The 16,297-nt window shown below is 42.7% G+C and overlaps 2 protein-coding genes across 4 annotated transcripts in view; one reads left to right on the top strand and one right to left on the bottom strand.

Moving 5' to 3' along the window:
* alg13 (ALG13 UDP-N-acetylglucosaminyltransferase subunit) overlaps positions 1-6,003 on the bottom strand; it is a 58,347-nt gene extending 52,344 nt beyond the window's left edge. The window contains exons 1-2 of the mRNA XM_069896164.1: positions 5,813-6,003; positions 3,606-3,768 (exon numbers count right to left, since the gene is read on the bottom strand). Coding sequence (XP_069752265.1) covers positions 3,606-3,768; positions 5,813-5,893 — 244 coding nt within the window. The 5' untranslated portion in view covers positions 5,894-6,003. The remainder of the gene's footprint in view (positions 1-3,605; positions 3,769-5,812) is intronic.
* The window catches only part of LOC138740345 (neuronal migration protein doublecortin-like), a 248,166-nt gene continuing 237,573 nt past the window's right edge, over positions 5,705-16,297 (top strand). For all 3 annotated transcript variants that reach the window (XM_069892867.1, XM_069892866.1, XM_069892868.1), the window contains exon 1: positions 5,705-6,008. The gene's annotated coding sequence lies outside the window, so the exon portion shown is untranslated. The remainder of the gene's footprint in view (positions 6,009-16,297) is intronic.

The raw sequence follows: 16,297 nt of genomic DNA, 5'->3' as shown, positions 1-16,297 counted from the left end.
AATTAATTAATTATGTTATTAAGGTTTATATCTCCTTTTTCTTCCTTGGGGATTAGGCTAGTTGGGTATGGGGGAGGGATAGGGCAGGTGGGAAGGGTCATATGGGAGGAGGGTGGGTTGTAGGGGGGGAGTAGTTTGTTTTTTATATATATATATACATACCATTTTTCTTTGATTATATGTATTAATTGATTTTTTAATGTATGTATCATTGTTTATAATGAAATAAATAAAATATTCAAAAAAAAAAAGGAAAAGTTTGGGGAGAGGAGGGGAAAGGGGAGAAGCACAGGCTTGCAGGTGTTAAAGGGAAGAGAAAGGAGCTGAGAGGTGATGAGGGGAAGGGGAAGAGGACTGAGAAAGATGGCTCTCTCATAGAAGAAGTAAGAGAAGGGGCTGGAGGGTGGGGAGGGGGGGGGGCTAGAGGAAGGGAGGCAGAGGGAAGACAGAAAGCAAGAGACCAGGGGAGAGGGGTGAATGGAAATTGGGAAAGTGGATATTAATGCTGTCTGGTTGGAGCCTGCAGTTGTCAAAGTTGGAACATCACAATCGCTTCACAACAGACTCCGTATCACTGGCTCTCCACTCAGCTCTGGATCACCTAGAAAACAGCAACTCATACATGCAGCTGCTCTTCATCGACTACAGCTCAGTCTTCAACACCATTATTCCCTCAGTGCTGGTCAACAAGCTCCAAATTCTGGGCCTCTGCAACCGGATCCTTGACTTCCTAACCGGAAGACCACAGTCAGTAGGAATTGGAAACAACATCTCCTCTTCAATGACTATCAACACAGGCACACCTCAAGGATGAATACTTAGTCCACTGTTCTACTCACTCTACATCATGATTGTGTGGCCAAGCACAATTCCAATGCTATCTACAAATTTGCTGATGACACGACGGTTGTTGACAGAATCACAATTGGCAATAAGGAAGTGTACAGATAAATCAGTTCATTGAGTAATTCACACTAACAACCTTGCACTCAATGTTAGCAAAACCAAATGCTTTGGAGTGAGAGGGTCAAGAACTTCAAATTCCTGAGTGTCAACATTTCCGAGGATCTATCCAGGAGCCTCCATGTCGATGCAATCACAAGGAAGGTTCACCAGCAGCTAGACTTTGTGAGGTGTTTGAAGAGATTTGGTCTGTCACCGAAGACTCTCGTAAACTTGTACAGAGCATGCTGGCTGGTTGCATCACTGTCTGGTATGGAGGTGCTAAATCTCAGGACAAGAATAAACTCCAGAGTGTTGTTAACTTGGCCTGTAACATCACCGGCACCAGACTTCACTCCATTGAGGACATCTACAAAAGGTGATGTCTTAAGAAAAAAGCCTCTATCCTCAAGGACCCCCATCACCCAGGCCATGCCTTCTTCACTCTGCTACTATTGGGGAAAAAAGTACAAGAGTTTGAAGTCAAGCTTGTTCCTCGCTGCCATCAGATTCTTGAATGATCGATGAACCAAAGACACTGCCCTATTTTAAATTTTCGCGCATTACTTTTACTTACTTTTGTAAGAAGGTTTATATAAATGTTTGCACTGTGACATCGTTGAAAAATAATGCATTTCGTGACTTGTTCAGGACAATAAATTCTGATTCAATGTCAAAGGCCACTCTTCTCAGAGAACACCTCACGGGCAACATGTCAACTCACAGCCAGTAGAAGCTACAGCGTGTCTGCAACTTCTGAGCTGCTCTGAACTCCATCATGACTGGGAACCTGAAGAGACTTTTGGTTTTTTACCAGGAAGTGAACAACCAGGATATCAAAGAGCAAAGTAACAGCAAATGTAAGGCTTTTCTGGATTCAAAACTCTTCTCAAGGAAAAAATGAATATCCCTACTAGCACAGGAAGGCAGAAATCCAGCAGACAATTGACTGAAATAACAACTCGCAGATCTCCATGATATGCACAATTTCTTCAGCATTTCTTTATTGCTACATTCAGCTGAACACAAAAGCACACCCCCCACCCACCCTCTCCCCCCCCCCGAGAATGTAGGGAAACCATCCAACATGAAGATTGTCAAAACCTGTTGGAACAATTTGAAGACTTCCTCAACTCTGTTGAGCACCTTTGACTCCATGTTACAGTCGTCCATTAGGTCCAGTCTCACCACTACTCCTGATCAACATGAAGTCAAAAGGAAACATCTCAATCGAGGAATAACAAGGCTTTGTGAGTACAGGTACACAATCCTTTATCCGGACATCTAAAATCCAGAGAGCTCCAAAATCCAGCAAGTGGGGAGAGAGAAAGCAGCGCAAGTTGGGCGGGTGGAGGGGGGGGGTGACCGGCAGCACGAGTTAGTTGGGTGAGGGGGGGGGGGGAGAGAGACGGCAGCGAGACTGGAAGGGGGTGGGAGTGGATACGGCAGCACAATTCGGGTGGTCTTAAATTTGGCTTTCCAAAATCTGGAAAAATCTGAAATTTGGAACACACTGTCCCCCAAGGGTTCTGGATAAAGGGTTGTGTACCTGTAGTTGGTATCCTTGAAGTTCTACAAGTTGATGATAAAGATCTTCAGTCACCTTTCAGGTGAGGCAGATATACCAGCGGAAATGAATGACCATTATCAAGAAATTAGACAAATCCAACTGTGTCAAATGCAAGTCCCAGATTACATGTTGGTTGTCTTCATTCTGATACCTGCAGGTAATCCACGCAACCCAGTCAGTTTCAAAGCAATAATTTCACGTTATGATCTCCATTTGTCTCACTTACATAATTTTGTGGTGTAGGAGGAGGATTAATTTCCTTCCCCACTCACCTTGTATCGACAACAGAATCAGAACTTCAATAATCTGTCAGGAGTTGGGTGCAAATCTGTGATTAGTTTTAATTGCAAATACAAATGAACTACAGTTTGAGAAGAAAGCACGGATCCAATTTCTGCTTGTTGTTGATGATTAGCAGTAGATGGAACCTTGAATTGGAATGGATCAATTCCTCAGTTGATTGATCTTTGGAAGATCACAAAAGTCATGGATGTGAAGGTAAGAAAAATGCACGTTTCACAAACATTTCTACGACTGATTCCACCTGCATTGAATTCGCCCATCATTATTGAATGAAGATCTACCGGGACCAAGGCCTGAAGAGGGCTCACAAAATCAGTGAACCGGTGCGGACTTGAAAGGCCAACATGGCCTGTTTCCGCTTCATAAATGGTTCTATGGTTATATTAGCTATGATAACATAGAATTGCTTAACAGATTCTGATGCCCTACTCCTATCCCTTTGTTCTTATTACAGGATATACAATTCAAAATATAAATATTTAAATTTCGATGCTATTGTTCTTATGTAATTACCAAAAGAGTAAGTAGAAGTAAGAAAGAAATATCTTGATATTTTTAATCAATAGTTAGTGACAATTAAATTGCAATGGGTAACACTAAATATAAATAAGGGAAGTCTTGACTTTGCTCCCACAGTTCAAAATACTGCACAGACTTCAGTGTTAGTTATAGAAAGAACATTTTGCCAAGATTCCTTTGACAATCTCACTGAAAGTGCTTGTTGTACATGTTAGGTGAGGACAAGTGTGAACAAAGAAGACATAAACTGTTAAAGTGCAGTAACACTTACCAGCATGACTAATAGCAAGTGTAGCATTCCTAACATCATCTGCTATGGTGTCCTTGAACCTATATGCTTCAAGGGAAAAGTTTGTTCCAACTAAAGGCTTTGGTTCAACAGATCCACGGCCAATCTGAAGAATAAGCTTCCTGTATCCCAGTTCTTGAAGTGTCTAAGGATAAACAAGAAATGATAAAGGAAGGCTCTTAACAAATCTGAACAGGGTAGGAATTAGCAATTAACAAAAGTCAAAATTATAGAAGAGTGTCAGGTCAATACAGTAGAGAATACGTGGAAACTTAAGGAAAATAAATCCCACTGTTTGGAAAAAGGAGTAAAATGTTGGTGTCCAATATCCAGTGAATTCTGGAGAATTTGTGCTGAGAGTTGCAGCATTTTTTTTCCGTCAGTTCACTGAGGATTGTTGAATGATTCTTATCCAGCTCTTACAGCAACAGAGGAGCTTGAAATGGATGTGGTATACTTTAATTTTAGCAAGATTTTAAATAATCATGGAAATAGTGTTATAGAAAATGAAGAACATAGGAATAAGTGGAAATATTTTTACAGACATGAAATAGTTGATTGGTCCATAGATCACTGTATACAGCTCATTATCAATGGCCTGGCTGAGTATTAATGATAGATTCCTATCAGGGCCAGTTTTTCATTCACTAGTGGATGTGCTGTCTCATCAAGAATATAGATTGTGGACCAAGGTGCTCTTGTGACGAAAATGTACTAACATCCATTGCTGCTGTTTTTCCACACACAAGCTTTAAATTAGCTTGGAAAAACCAATTAACTAATAAATCGCAAAAACTCCAATAGTTTAAGATCCCAAAACCCCAATTTTCAATCCGAAAGGACGAGACCCCAAATGTTATGAGCCCAGAGGACCCCAAAACCCAGCAGCAATAGAAATTCACCAAATGGTTACTTAAACAAAAGTTGCTTTTAATTATCTTTAAACATGAAAACAGAATCAGACTTTAACTTATCATTATTGACTTAACTAATCTAACTTAACCCCCTTCTAATTCTAAACGCACGTGTATGTAATGTGTGTGTAAGTTCGGAAAAGTTCTTTGATTCACAGTTCAATCTCACTCCTCCAAGTTCACTGGTTGCAGGCAATTCTTATACTGTGCACAGAATTTAATATTTGAATTTCACCAAGTCCCTGCTGCTGAACTGTAGAACTGAATTCTCTCTCTCTCACTCAGAGAAAACCACGTGACCCTCTTAGAACAGCCAACTGCACTCAGGCAGACTGTGGCTCCGGACTTCATCTTCTGAGTTTGTTCATCTGTTGCTTTCCAAAACAATAATCCATTACTCCACAGCTTGTCCAATTAACACCTACTTGTGAAGTCCTTACAGGCATTCTTCAAAGTTTTTGAAGAGGCAACCGGAGCCTGGACTGTCTGGCTTGAGCAGAGCTCTGAGCATTTTAAATGAGATTTGTTTTGAAGTGTTTGTATGTGACCTGCACTAAAAAACCTGCCACAATTTATCTCCTTTAAAACAATATAAAATATATCACACTCTAAGAATGCTGCAACATTCATTGATAAATAATCAATGGAAGCAGTAAATGAGAGGTTCCCCCATTGTCAATGACCCCATTTCTGACTGTGAGGCACATTTACATGCTTGTCCAAGCTTTTGCAGTCCCTGGAAGTTTCCTCTCAAACTATGTTTCCTCTCTTTAATCAGTTTCTTGCATTGTTTTTGCTGAACTGTATGAACAGACATGCAAGTTGAACCAGAACATCTGCATGATGCTGGTGTTAAGTGAAACACACAATGTACTGGAGAAACTCAGCAGGTAACTTCTTGGACTCCTATTTGACTTCCTTTATAAGCCATGCTTAGATTTTGTTTTGTGTATGTGTGTGTGCTTTTGCTCCAGAAAGATCTTTCTCAGTTCCTTTAAATATCTGGCCTTTTAATGATACTCTTCCATCTGTCATTGCCAACCATTTCCTCGTTGTAGGTTGATCCCGCCCTCCCCTGGTCCTGATTGGTTTACTTATCAGACTCGGCGATCCAATCAGGAAACGCCATTCTACTGCATCAACTCCTGATTGGACAAGCAATTGTCAATCCGTTTCGTTCGTGCCCATGCAGGCCCACGGTCCAGTCTTGCCCGGCTGCCCCGCCTTTCCTTTTCATCCGTCGCAGTTTGGGTTCCATGCGCGGAGGCTGCTCACCCGTATGGCCTTGTCGGAGGAAATTTCCTCGACGAGGTCGTCGAAGCTTGTCGTTCCAACCGTCACGAACACGGTCTTCATTTCTCAGCCGTGAGGCTCACCCGCGGATGGCCGACCGACAGACTGCCGAGACCGAAACCGAACGAGGGTGCCGGGTGGCCGAGCAGCAGCGTGCGCTCTGCTGGGAGTTTGACAGGTAGCTGCAGAGTACCTCCCATCACAAGCATTGCGGCACCACCTTCCCAGGGCGATTAGCAACAAATATTAAATCATTTTGCTTATTTCCAATTAAAAGTCAATAATGCACATGTTACACAAAAGACTATTAAATCTTTTTATGTTTAGAACTCATCCACCCCAACAACATACAAGGTTTATGTCAGGATCAGAGTTTATTCTGGTGAACTAGTCAGTGTTTTGTAGCAACATCAAAGTGCAAACATTTATATTAGAACCATCTTACAACATTACTATATCTAAAATAGCAATGCATGCAAAGTAAGGCAGTAAACATTTATATTAGAACCATCTTACAACATTACTATATCTAAAATCTCTCTTCTTTGGCTTGGCTTCGCGGACGAAGATTTATGGAGGGGGTAAAAAGTCCACGTCAGCTGCAGGCTCGTTTGTGGCTGACCAGTCCGATGCGGGACAGGCAGACACGATTGCAGCGGTTGCAAGGGAAAATTGGTGGGTTGGGGTTGGGTGTTGGGTTTTTCCTCCTTTGCCTTTTGTCAGTGAGGTGGGCTCTGCGGTCTTCTTCAAAGGAGGTTGCTGCCCGCCAAACTGTGAGGCGCCAAGATGCACGGTTTGAGGCGTTTTCAGCCCACTGGCGGTGGTCAATGTGGCAGGCACCAAGAGATTTCTTTAGGCAGTCCTTGTACCTTTTCTTTGGTGCACCTCTGTCATGGTGGCCAGTGGAGAGCTCGCCATATAACACGATCTTGGGAAGGCGATGGTCCTCCATTCTGGAGACGTGACCCACCCAGCGCAGCTGGATCTTCAGCAGCGTGGACTCGATGCTGTCGGCCTCTGCCATCTCGAGTACTTCGACGTTAGGGATGAAAGCACTCCAATGGATGTTGAGGATGGAGCGGAGACAACGCTGGTGGAAGCGTTCTAGGAGCCGTAGGTGGTGCCGGTAGAGGACCCATGATTCGGAGCCGAACAGGAGTGTGGGTATGACAACGGCTCTGTATACGCTTATCTTTGTGAGGTTTTTCAGTTGGTTGTTTTTCCAGACTCTTTTGTGTAGTCTTCCAAAGGCGCTATTTGCCTTGGCGAGTCTGTTGTCTATCTCATTGTCGATCCTTGCATCTGATGAAATGGTGCAGCCGAGATAGGTAAACTGGTTGACCGTTTTGAGTTTTGTGTGCCCGATGGAGATGTGGGGGGGCTGGTAGTCATGGTGGGGAGCTGGCTGATGGAGGACCTCAGTTTTCTTCAGGCTGACTTCCAGGCCAAACATTTTGGCAGTTTCCGCAAAGCAGGACGTCAAGCGCTGAAGAGCTGGCTCTGAATGGGCAACTAAAGCGGCATCATCTGCAAAGAGTAGTTCACGGACAAGTTTCTCTTGTGTCTTGGTGTGAGCTTGCAGGCGCCTCAGATTGAAGAGACTGCCATCCATGCGGTACCGGATGTAAACATCTAAAATAGCAGTGCATGAAAAGTAAGGCAGTAAACATTTATATTAGAATACTCTTACAACATTACTATTTATAAAATAGTGCATGAAAAGTAAGGCAGTGTCTTTGGTTCATTGATTATTCAGGAATCTGATGACAACAGGGAAGAAGCTGTCCTTGTGCCATTGAGTGCCCGCCTTTAGGCTCCTGTACCTTTTTCCCCGATGGAACAGAGTGAAGAGGGTTTGGTCTGGGTGGTGGGTGTCTTTGAGAATAGAGGCTGCTTTCTTAAATCAAACCGTGCATCTTGGTGCCTCACAGTTTGGCGGGCAGCAACCTCCTATGAAGAAGACCGCAGAGCCCACCTCACTGACAAAAGGCAAAGGAGGAAAAACCCAACACCCAACCCCAACCCACCAATTTTCCCTGCAACCGCTGCAACCGTGTCTGCCTGTCCCGCATCGGACTTGTCAGCCACAAACGAGCCTGCAGCTGATGTGGACATTTACCCCCTCCATAAATCTTCGTCTGCGAAGCCAAGCCAAAGAAAAAGAAGAAGACCTCATGTAGATGTCCTCGATGGAGTGAAGTCTGATGCCTGTGATGTCTGGAGTTTTTCTTGTCGTGAGAGTTGGCGATGCCATACCAGGCAGTGATGCAACCAGCCTGAATAATTTCCACGGTACACCTGTAGAAGAGAGTTTTCGGTGATATACACCTCACACCTCACAAAGTATAGCTGCTGGCGAGCCTTCTTTGTTATTTCATTAATGTAGAGATTCCAGGACAGATTCTTGGAGATGTTGACACGCAGGAATTTGAAGTTCTTGACCCTCTCCACCACTGAGCCCTCGATGAAGTCTGGGTTGTTTCCCCCTCCCCCCCCCGATTTCCTTCTTAAGTACACAATCATCTTGGTTTTGCTAATGTTGAGTGCAAGTTTGTTGCTGTTACACCATTCAACGGTCTAATCATGCATATGTGGACAAGATGCAGGGTCTTGTATTCCCTTTGTTAGGTTTTTTGTTGAATATATGCTATCATGAATACTCAGCAGATCAGACAGTATACATTCAAGATCCAATTTATTGTATAAAAAGTGTCATATTATATGAAATTGCCTTTTGCTTGCTGTAAGGCAGACAGATTCACCGTCGCCGGAAATTGTCTGAAGTGCCTCTTAAAGTCCGAGAAAGTGGAGCATAAGAGAGTGTCCCCCCCCCCCCCCGAATGTCCGTGGATTCACCTCCAGCACTCACGTAGCCTCTGCAGCCACACAGAGTCCTGAGCTCCAGATCGAAAAATCTGATACGATTAGGAACCCTCGGTACCCTCTCAAGAATAGAGGCTGCTTTCTTAATAGATCAACTATTGCATTTGTCCTCAATGGAGTAGAAAATTAACAACTCTGGAGTTTTATCCTGTCCTGTGCATGGGTGCCTCCATACCAGACAGAATGTTCTCCACGGTACACCTGTAGAAATTTTTAGAGTGGAGACATACCAAATCTCCTCAAACTCCTCCCAAAGTATATCCACTGGTGAGCATTCTTCATGATTGCATTGACATGAAGGCCACAGGACCGATCTTCAAAGGTGTTGACACCCAGGAATTTGAAGTTCTTGACCCTCTCCATCGAATGAGGACAGGATCGTGATCTCCTGAAGTCCACAATCAGCTCCTTGGTTTTGCCAACATTGAGTGCAAGGTTGTTGGTGTGACACCACTCAACTAGCAATCTGTCTCCCTCCAGGATGCTTCCTCATTGCCGATGGTAAATTTGTAGATGGAATTTGAATTGTGTCCAGCCACACAGTCATGGGTGTAGAGTGAATGGAGCAGTTGTCTATGTCAATGACATAAAGAATCACATTCTCTTTAATTTCACACTTGATTACTTCCTTGTTGCCTGCTCAGTAGCAATATCCCAACATGTTCAGAAATCCTAATGGTTTGACATCTGTATTTTGTTTTACATGCTTCCTTTAAACTAACAAGGCCCTCTGTCCCATACTCCCTTTGAACACAGTAGAGCTATATTTAACTTATTCTCTTTAAACACAATGGAGTTCTGTTTCTCATGCACCTTTATACACACAAAGCCCTGTTGTTTATGCTCCCATAAAACTCTCCAAAGGGCCCTACTTCCCACATGAACTTGGTGGAGAAACTGGGCGCAGACTTGGAAATCGCTTTGTTGAGTACCCCCTAGTAGCGTTGATCTCCCAGTAGCCACCCATTTCAATTCTCTAACCCATTCCATGGCTGACATGACTATCCATGGTTTCATTCAGTACCAGACTAAGACCACCCACAAACTGGAGGAACAACACCTCATCTTCCGTCTTGGCACCCTTCAACCAGATGGCATTACATTGACTTCTCTGGTTTCCGTTAAACAAACCCCCCCCCCCTTCCCCTTGTTACCTTCCCCCAGCTCTCTTTCTCTCTCTCTCTCTCTCTCTCTCTCTCTCTCTCTCTCTCTCTCTCTCTCTCTCTCTCTCTCTCTCTCTCTCTCTCTCTTCCCTTATCCCTCTGTTTCTTTTCACAGAGCCAAAACGAATTCTCACCTTTCCTCATCCTCTCCAACCAACACCATTTGTTGGTCTGGACTCCTCCACCAGCCAGTCTTCAGCCTCTTTCTTCTTGCGCCTTCCTGTTCTTTGCTTATTTCTTGAAGAAGGACTTGGGCCCAAAATGTCAGTAATGTATCTATCTCCTATGGACACTGCGAGACCGGCTGAGTTCTTCCTACTGTGTTTTTATTAAACTCATTGGGGTTCTGTTTCCTGCAATCCTTGAAATTCACTGGAACGTGTATTACACCACTGTGTAACATCTCAACATAAATGAGTTAATAGTGTGTTGGGGTACTAATAGGAACAATATCACAATAAACTTCGATATATTACTGTACTAATCACTGCTGTTGAGTGCTGCTTGCCACAAGAGGATGTTTGGATAGAAGTTCTATCTTTGTTACTTGGAAGGCTATATGCCTTGCAAGTCATTGTAGATTTCTGGGATGAAGAAAAGGACATGAGTGACTATTTACAGCCTTTGTGGGTGGTGGGGGGGGGGGGGGGGGAGGGGAGATATATAATTTAATAAATAATATTTTGCTTTTTAGTTATTTTTCATCTCTATTTGAGAAACTATTTACAGTAGAATATTTTGTTGAAAATACAGCCATAAATGATTGTTTTTAGCTCAGAAAATTAATTAAAAAGATACCAAATATGACAGTTGATCATCAGACAACATATGGCACTGATTCCAAGGATCTTGCAGGGCTAGCAGTCTTGAGTTAGAGGGAAAGGTTGAATACATTTGATTCTGAGAAGCATTGGATAATGAGGAGAGATTTGACAGAGATGGACAAAATTATGCGGTGTATTGATAGGGTAAATGCAAACAGGCTTTTTCCACTGAAGTTGAGTGAGACAAGAAGTAGAGGACATGGGTCAAAGGTGAAATGTTGAAAGGGAACATTTTTTTTTACATGTGGGGGGAGGGATTCGGTAAGAGGATGGCATGAGGTGCCAGCAGAGGTGGAGAGGTGGTGGGTGCAGGTTTGATTTCGACTGTAGGGCTGTTTCTGTGCTGTAGTATTCTATGGTTTTAATGGATTTATGAATTTTGCAGAAAAACAATCTGAACTTAAAAATACATATTCATCAACAGTAGATTAAATCATGTATTTCTCACTAGGATATGGGAATACTATACTGAAAGGCAGTTCTAATAGTTGGCTCTCTTGATATTTAGCATCAATTCTAGTTTTAAACACTATACATATGTATTTTTGGAACACACACCATATAATTAGAACTAATTTTCATTGAGATTTTGTCACCAAATGACACAGCTAAAGAAAAACTGGCTTGAAATCTTGCTGTGCTTGACCTTATTGAAGAGGTTAGAAGCAGGGGTGGCCAACATTTTAATTTTTAATTCCGACATGAGCACAGTTAGAGGCCATTTCGGCCCACGGATAAGTACCAGAGGCGTAGGTTAATTGGGGGACACGGACTCGTGGGTTGAAATGGCCTGCTACCGTTGCAACATGTCTAAATTAAAATTTAAAAATGAAAAGGTTGGCCACGCCTGGGTTGGTGTTCATGCTTAGTAACATTTCTGGAGAAACTAAAAATCCTTCAAAGAAGAAGCAATAAGATTTTTTTTTAAAACATCAGCTGTTCACGTTTTCTGCCTTATGAAAAAGAATCCCTACAGGTTAGAATAATTCCATTTATTCTCATGTACAGAAAATACATGAAAATCTTTCCTTTCTTTGCCCTGCAAAGGCAAAGAGCTGCCAAGTAATTGGTAATGACTGAGCTAATGTCATGCAGCTATCTCAGCCGCAGAGATTAATATTGAATCATCAGGTACTAAAAAAGATGTGAAGAATTAGATTGTACATCTTAAGATTTTAGAACCTGAAGCCATTGGCTCCAAATGATGTCCTCTGGGCAATTTTATCTCAGATCATCTGCCAAGTGCATTATATTACGCAGTGGATTTCTGGTCTATTTGCAGAATTGTGCTATTAAAAAGACAAAGTTCCCATGAAGTTAAATGCCAGTGAAAAGCACCAAAAAAGTAGTAATTCTACTCTAGTATTTAACCATATAACCATTTACGGAGCGGAAACAGGCCATGTTGGCCTTTCGAGTCCGCACCGGTTCACTGATTTTGTGCGCCCTCTTCAGGCATTAGTCCCAGTAGATCTTCATTCAATAATGATGGGCGAAATTTGTATCAAATCAACTTGCAGTCATCGTAATAATCTAAAATACTTTGTTTTTAGCATTTTGTTTCCAAAGGTTTCCAGTGTTTATAGATCCAGTATTACAATAGATGAAAAGAGAAATATAGGATGAATGAAAGGGGACTCAGAAACATTGGGTAGGACAGTTAGCGCAAATCTATTACAGCGTCAGCAACCTGGATTTGAATCCGCACTGCCTCTAAGGAGTTTGCACGTTCTCCCCGTGTGTGTGTGTTTCCTCCGGGAACTCAGGTTTCCTCTCTCCTTTCAAAAATGGGGTATTTGAGTGGCATAGGCTTGTGGGTGGGAAGGGCTTGTAACCATGCTGTATGTCTAAATTAAAAATTTTACCATTGTGGTTCCAGTATGCTGTTATAAATTCTAAAGTTGGGTTGTTGATGATGAACAGAGACCTTCTTCACACGCAGGTCTCTGTTTTGGCCCTGGCGACTTACAGGATCGAGCCTCCCACATGAATTTTCACCTTGAACTCGACAATTGACAGAACTGAGCTTTAGATGTGGGTTTCCACCTTGGCCCTTGCGACCTACAGGATCGAGCCTCCGTTGTGAACTCCCACCCTGGCTCCAGCAATGCATGGGCCTCTCTACCCTCTGACATTCCCAACCCGCCCTGTCCTCCCTTGGACCCTTCCTACCCTCCACCTCCTGATCCACCCCATTCTGCTCCCCTCCCCGACACCCTCCTCCCCATTGAACTCCTCCTAACCCCTGCCTGGTCTTCATCATCCCCTCAGACCTTCCCCTTTCGCTGACTGAATGGTCTATCCTCCGTAGAGGCCTTACCTTCATCCCCATTCACCCCCACCTTAACAAATTCCATGCACACCATGATGTTGAATTCTTCTTCCATCGACCCTCTCTCCGTGCCTACTTTCACAACCAAGATTCTCCACCCCCACTACAGATCTTTTCTCCCACTTTTAAACATTCTCCTCCTCCTGGACACTTCATTCCAGTCTGCTACCTGGTGTGGACCTTTTTATTTCCAACTGCTGCCATATCATCAACCATCCTGACTTCACTACTCCCCTTATTCATTCCAATCTCACCCCCTCAGAATGTCTGCTCTCCCCTGTCTGGCGCACTGACCTCTATCTGGCCGAAGCTAGACAACAACTCTCAGACACCTCTTCATACTTACCCCTCCAACAGGGCCCCACCAAAACTCATCAAACCACTGTATCACACACCATCTTGGAACTCATCACTTCCTGTCACCTCCCTGGCACATCTTCTAACCTTGTTGTTTCCCAATCCCATTCTGCCTGTAGATCCCCAAACTTAATTGTCCCAGCAGATCTATTATGTTTGTCTGCTCCAGCCCCACCAAATTGGTCTCTGCTTTCCTTGACTCGGTTTTGTCCCCCCACCCCCTGGCCCAGTTCCTCCCCACCTCCATCTGGGACACCTCACATGCCCTCCATTATTTCAACAACTTCCAGTTCCCTGAACTTGATTGCCTCATATTTACCATGAATATCCAATTCCTACACACCTCCATACCGAAGGCCTCAAAGCCCTTCATTTCTTTCTGGACAATAAAACCAACCAATTCCCCCACTACTCCCTCCTCTGCTGGCAGAACCTGTCCTCACCCTTAATAATTTTTCCTTTGACTCATCGCACTTACCTACATGAGCTATGCCTGCCATTTTGTTGGCTAGGTGGAGCAATCCATGCTACAAGCCTAAACCCATAAGCACCCTCAACTCTTACTCCACTACATCGATGACTACTTTTCTGCTGCCTCATGTACCCACGATGAGCTTGTTGACTTCATCCACTTGGCTGCCAACTTCAACCCCGGCCTCATATTCACTTGGTCCATCTCTAGCAACACTCACCCTTTCCTTGATCTCTCTGTCTCCATCTCGGGAGACAAACTCTAAACAGACATCTTCTATGAACCCACCAACTCCCACAGCTACCTCAACTACACCTCTTCCTACTCTGTCCCCTGTTGTTGGTCTGGATTTCTCCCCCATTTTTTGAATTCTGAGACTTTATAATATCCTGCCTTTTCCTTATAGAAGGGCTCAGGCTCGAAATGTTGACAATATATCTTTGTCTCCAATGGAAACTGAATAGGCCAGCATTTCGGTGTTTTTACTACAATCACAATGTCTGCAGCCTATTGTATGATGTTGTCTTCTGTTATTGGTACAAAAGGAGCACATTGCATTTTTCATTTATTTTTGGAATTAAAGGTGAGAGGTAAATTAATAAACTGATGTGGCATTGAACACTATTTAACTTCATTCAGGACCATATATTTGCAATGAATTGACCATAAATGATAATTCTGCTTCTCTTCAATAATGAGTAAAATTACTCTTCCAAATTAAGATGATTAAATATGTCAAGAACTTGTGTTGTCCTAGAAATTATGTGTTTAACTGCTGGCTGGCCTGATGATTCATTCTGCAAATGAAAAAAAAATCGATACATGCAATCTTGCATTCAAAACAGTCAAAAGTAACCAAAACTCATTGCTATTGGCTTGTCTGTTTTCGTACCTGATGATTCAATATTAATCTCTGATGGCTGGGATAGCTGCATTACATTAGCTCAGTCATGCCAATCACTTGCTCAGAGGAATTGAATCCATCTGTGATTTTGGTAATAATTTAAAGTGATGCCAGTTTGGTTTTGTTTGCAGTTTTGCTAAGAAGCTTTAATTCTCCACTCCCAGTCTTGATGCATGTCAAATTGGCTGGTCAACATTGTCATGTGCCACAGTCTCCTACTTGTCAGGCAAAGCCCAAGCCAGTTGCACAGTAAAGGTCTCTCAAAATCACAAAATGGTAAAAGCAAACACCATTCAATTCATTCATTCCATGCTGGCTTTAAGTAATCATCCATCTGGTCTCACTCTCAGAGTGCTGCAACGTCTTTCTTTTCAAATCTATATCCCACTCTCCTTTGAATGCAACAATTAACTCTCTTAGCATTTCAGATCCTAACCACCCATTGGGTAATATTCTTGTCATTTTTGGGTCTTTTGAGACTTGCCCTTACTTTGCACAGCTTAGATTTTAACCCTTTTACCCATGGGAAGTTCTCTATATAATCTGAATTTGCTCTTCATTATTTTCAGTATCTACATAAGAACTAAACCTCTTTTGTTCCAAGGCGAACAACTCCATCACATCACAGACAAGCAAAAAAAAACCTCATTTTAAAACCTGTCCCCAAACTCTCAACAATAGCTCTGAAAGGTTCTGCACTCAGACCCATACAATTAGACGAATGTATTGTTTGAACCAAGGAACTGTGTATAAAATCTTGCCACCACATAAAACTTGTTAATTTTACTCCCATTTACCTGGCTGATTCAAAGTATGGCTTAGACAGATGCCATAGTTCTAAATGAAGGTTTGCTTTTAAAGATGTGGATGAATGAAGTTGGTGGTTGCTAGTGAGGCACAGAAACGTAAGAGTGCAACATTATATAGACCGTGTCTATTCTTACCCATTCACCCTTTAAAGGAAACTTATTTTCCTCCATTGATATAATCTGTACCTACGCCCTCCCTCCCCCCATATACTGAATACTGTCTCAGGAAAGGAGGAAAGGTGTCAACACATTAAAGGATCCATCCCATCCTGGCTACACTCCCTTCTCTCCACCCACCCTTCTATCAGGCTGAAGATACAAGAGGTTGAAAGCACAAGTCTCTGGAATCGAGGACAGTTTCATTTTCTGCTGGTATCAGATGCTTAAACAGATCCTCAATAGTAAAAGATGATGCCCTTGCCATTTTAACTGTACTCTTCTCTATATTCTGCCCTTTATTGTTTGTAATATTATGTCCTGCGTTCTTTGACGTAGTGTAATACTGCACCTTGCAGTTATGTTTTAGTGTTGCAATACCTGCTTTATTTTACTTTGACTCACCTGGACAGAATGTGAAACTAAGTTCACTGTATCTTGGTGCACATAACAAAAACCATTCAATAACATAACATAACAATTCAACCGTTTCCAGTCCCTAGCCACTAATGTCACTTGGTAGCAACTTTCTCTCCACAAGTTTCGTACACTAGATTGTTAATGATT

The sequence above is a fragment of the Narcine bancroftii genome, chromosome 8 (genome assembly GCF_036971445.1).
Source record: "Narcine bancroftii isolate sNarBan1 chromosome 8, sNarBan1.hap1, whole genome shotgun sequence".
NCBI classification, from domain to species: domain Eukaryota; kingdom Metazoa; phylum Chordata; class Chondrichthyes; order Torpediniformes; family Narcinidae; genus Narcine; species Narcine bancroftii.
This window is presented reverse-complemented; position numbering and strand designations above follow the sequence as displayed.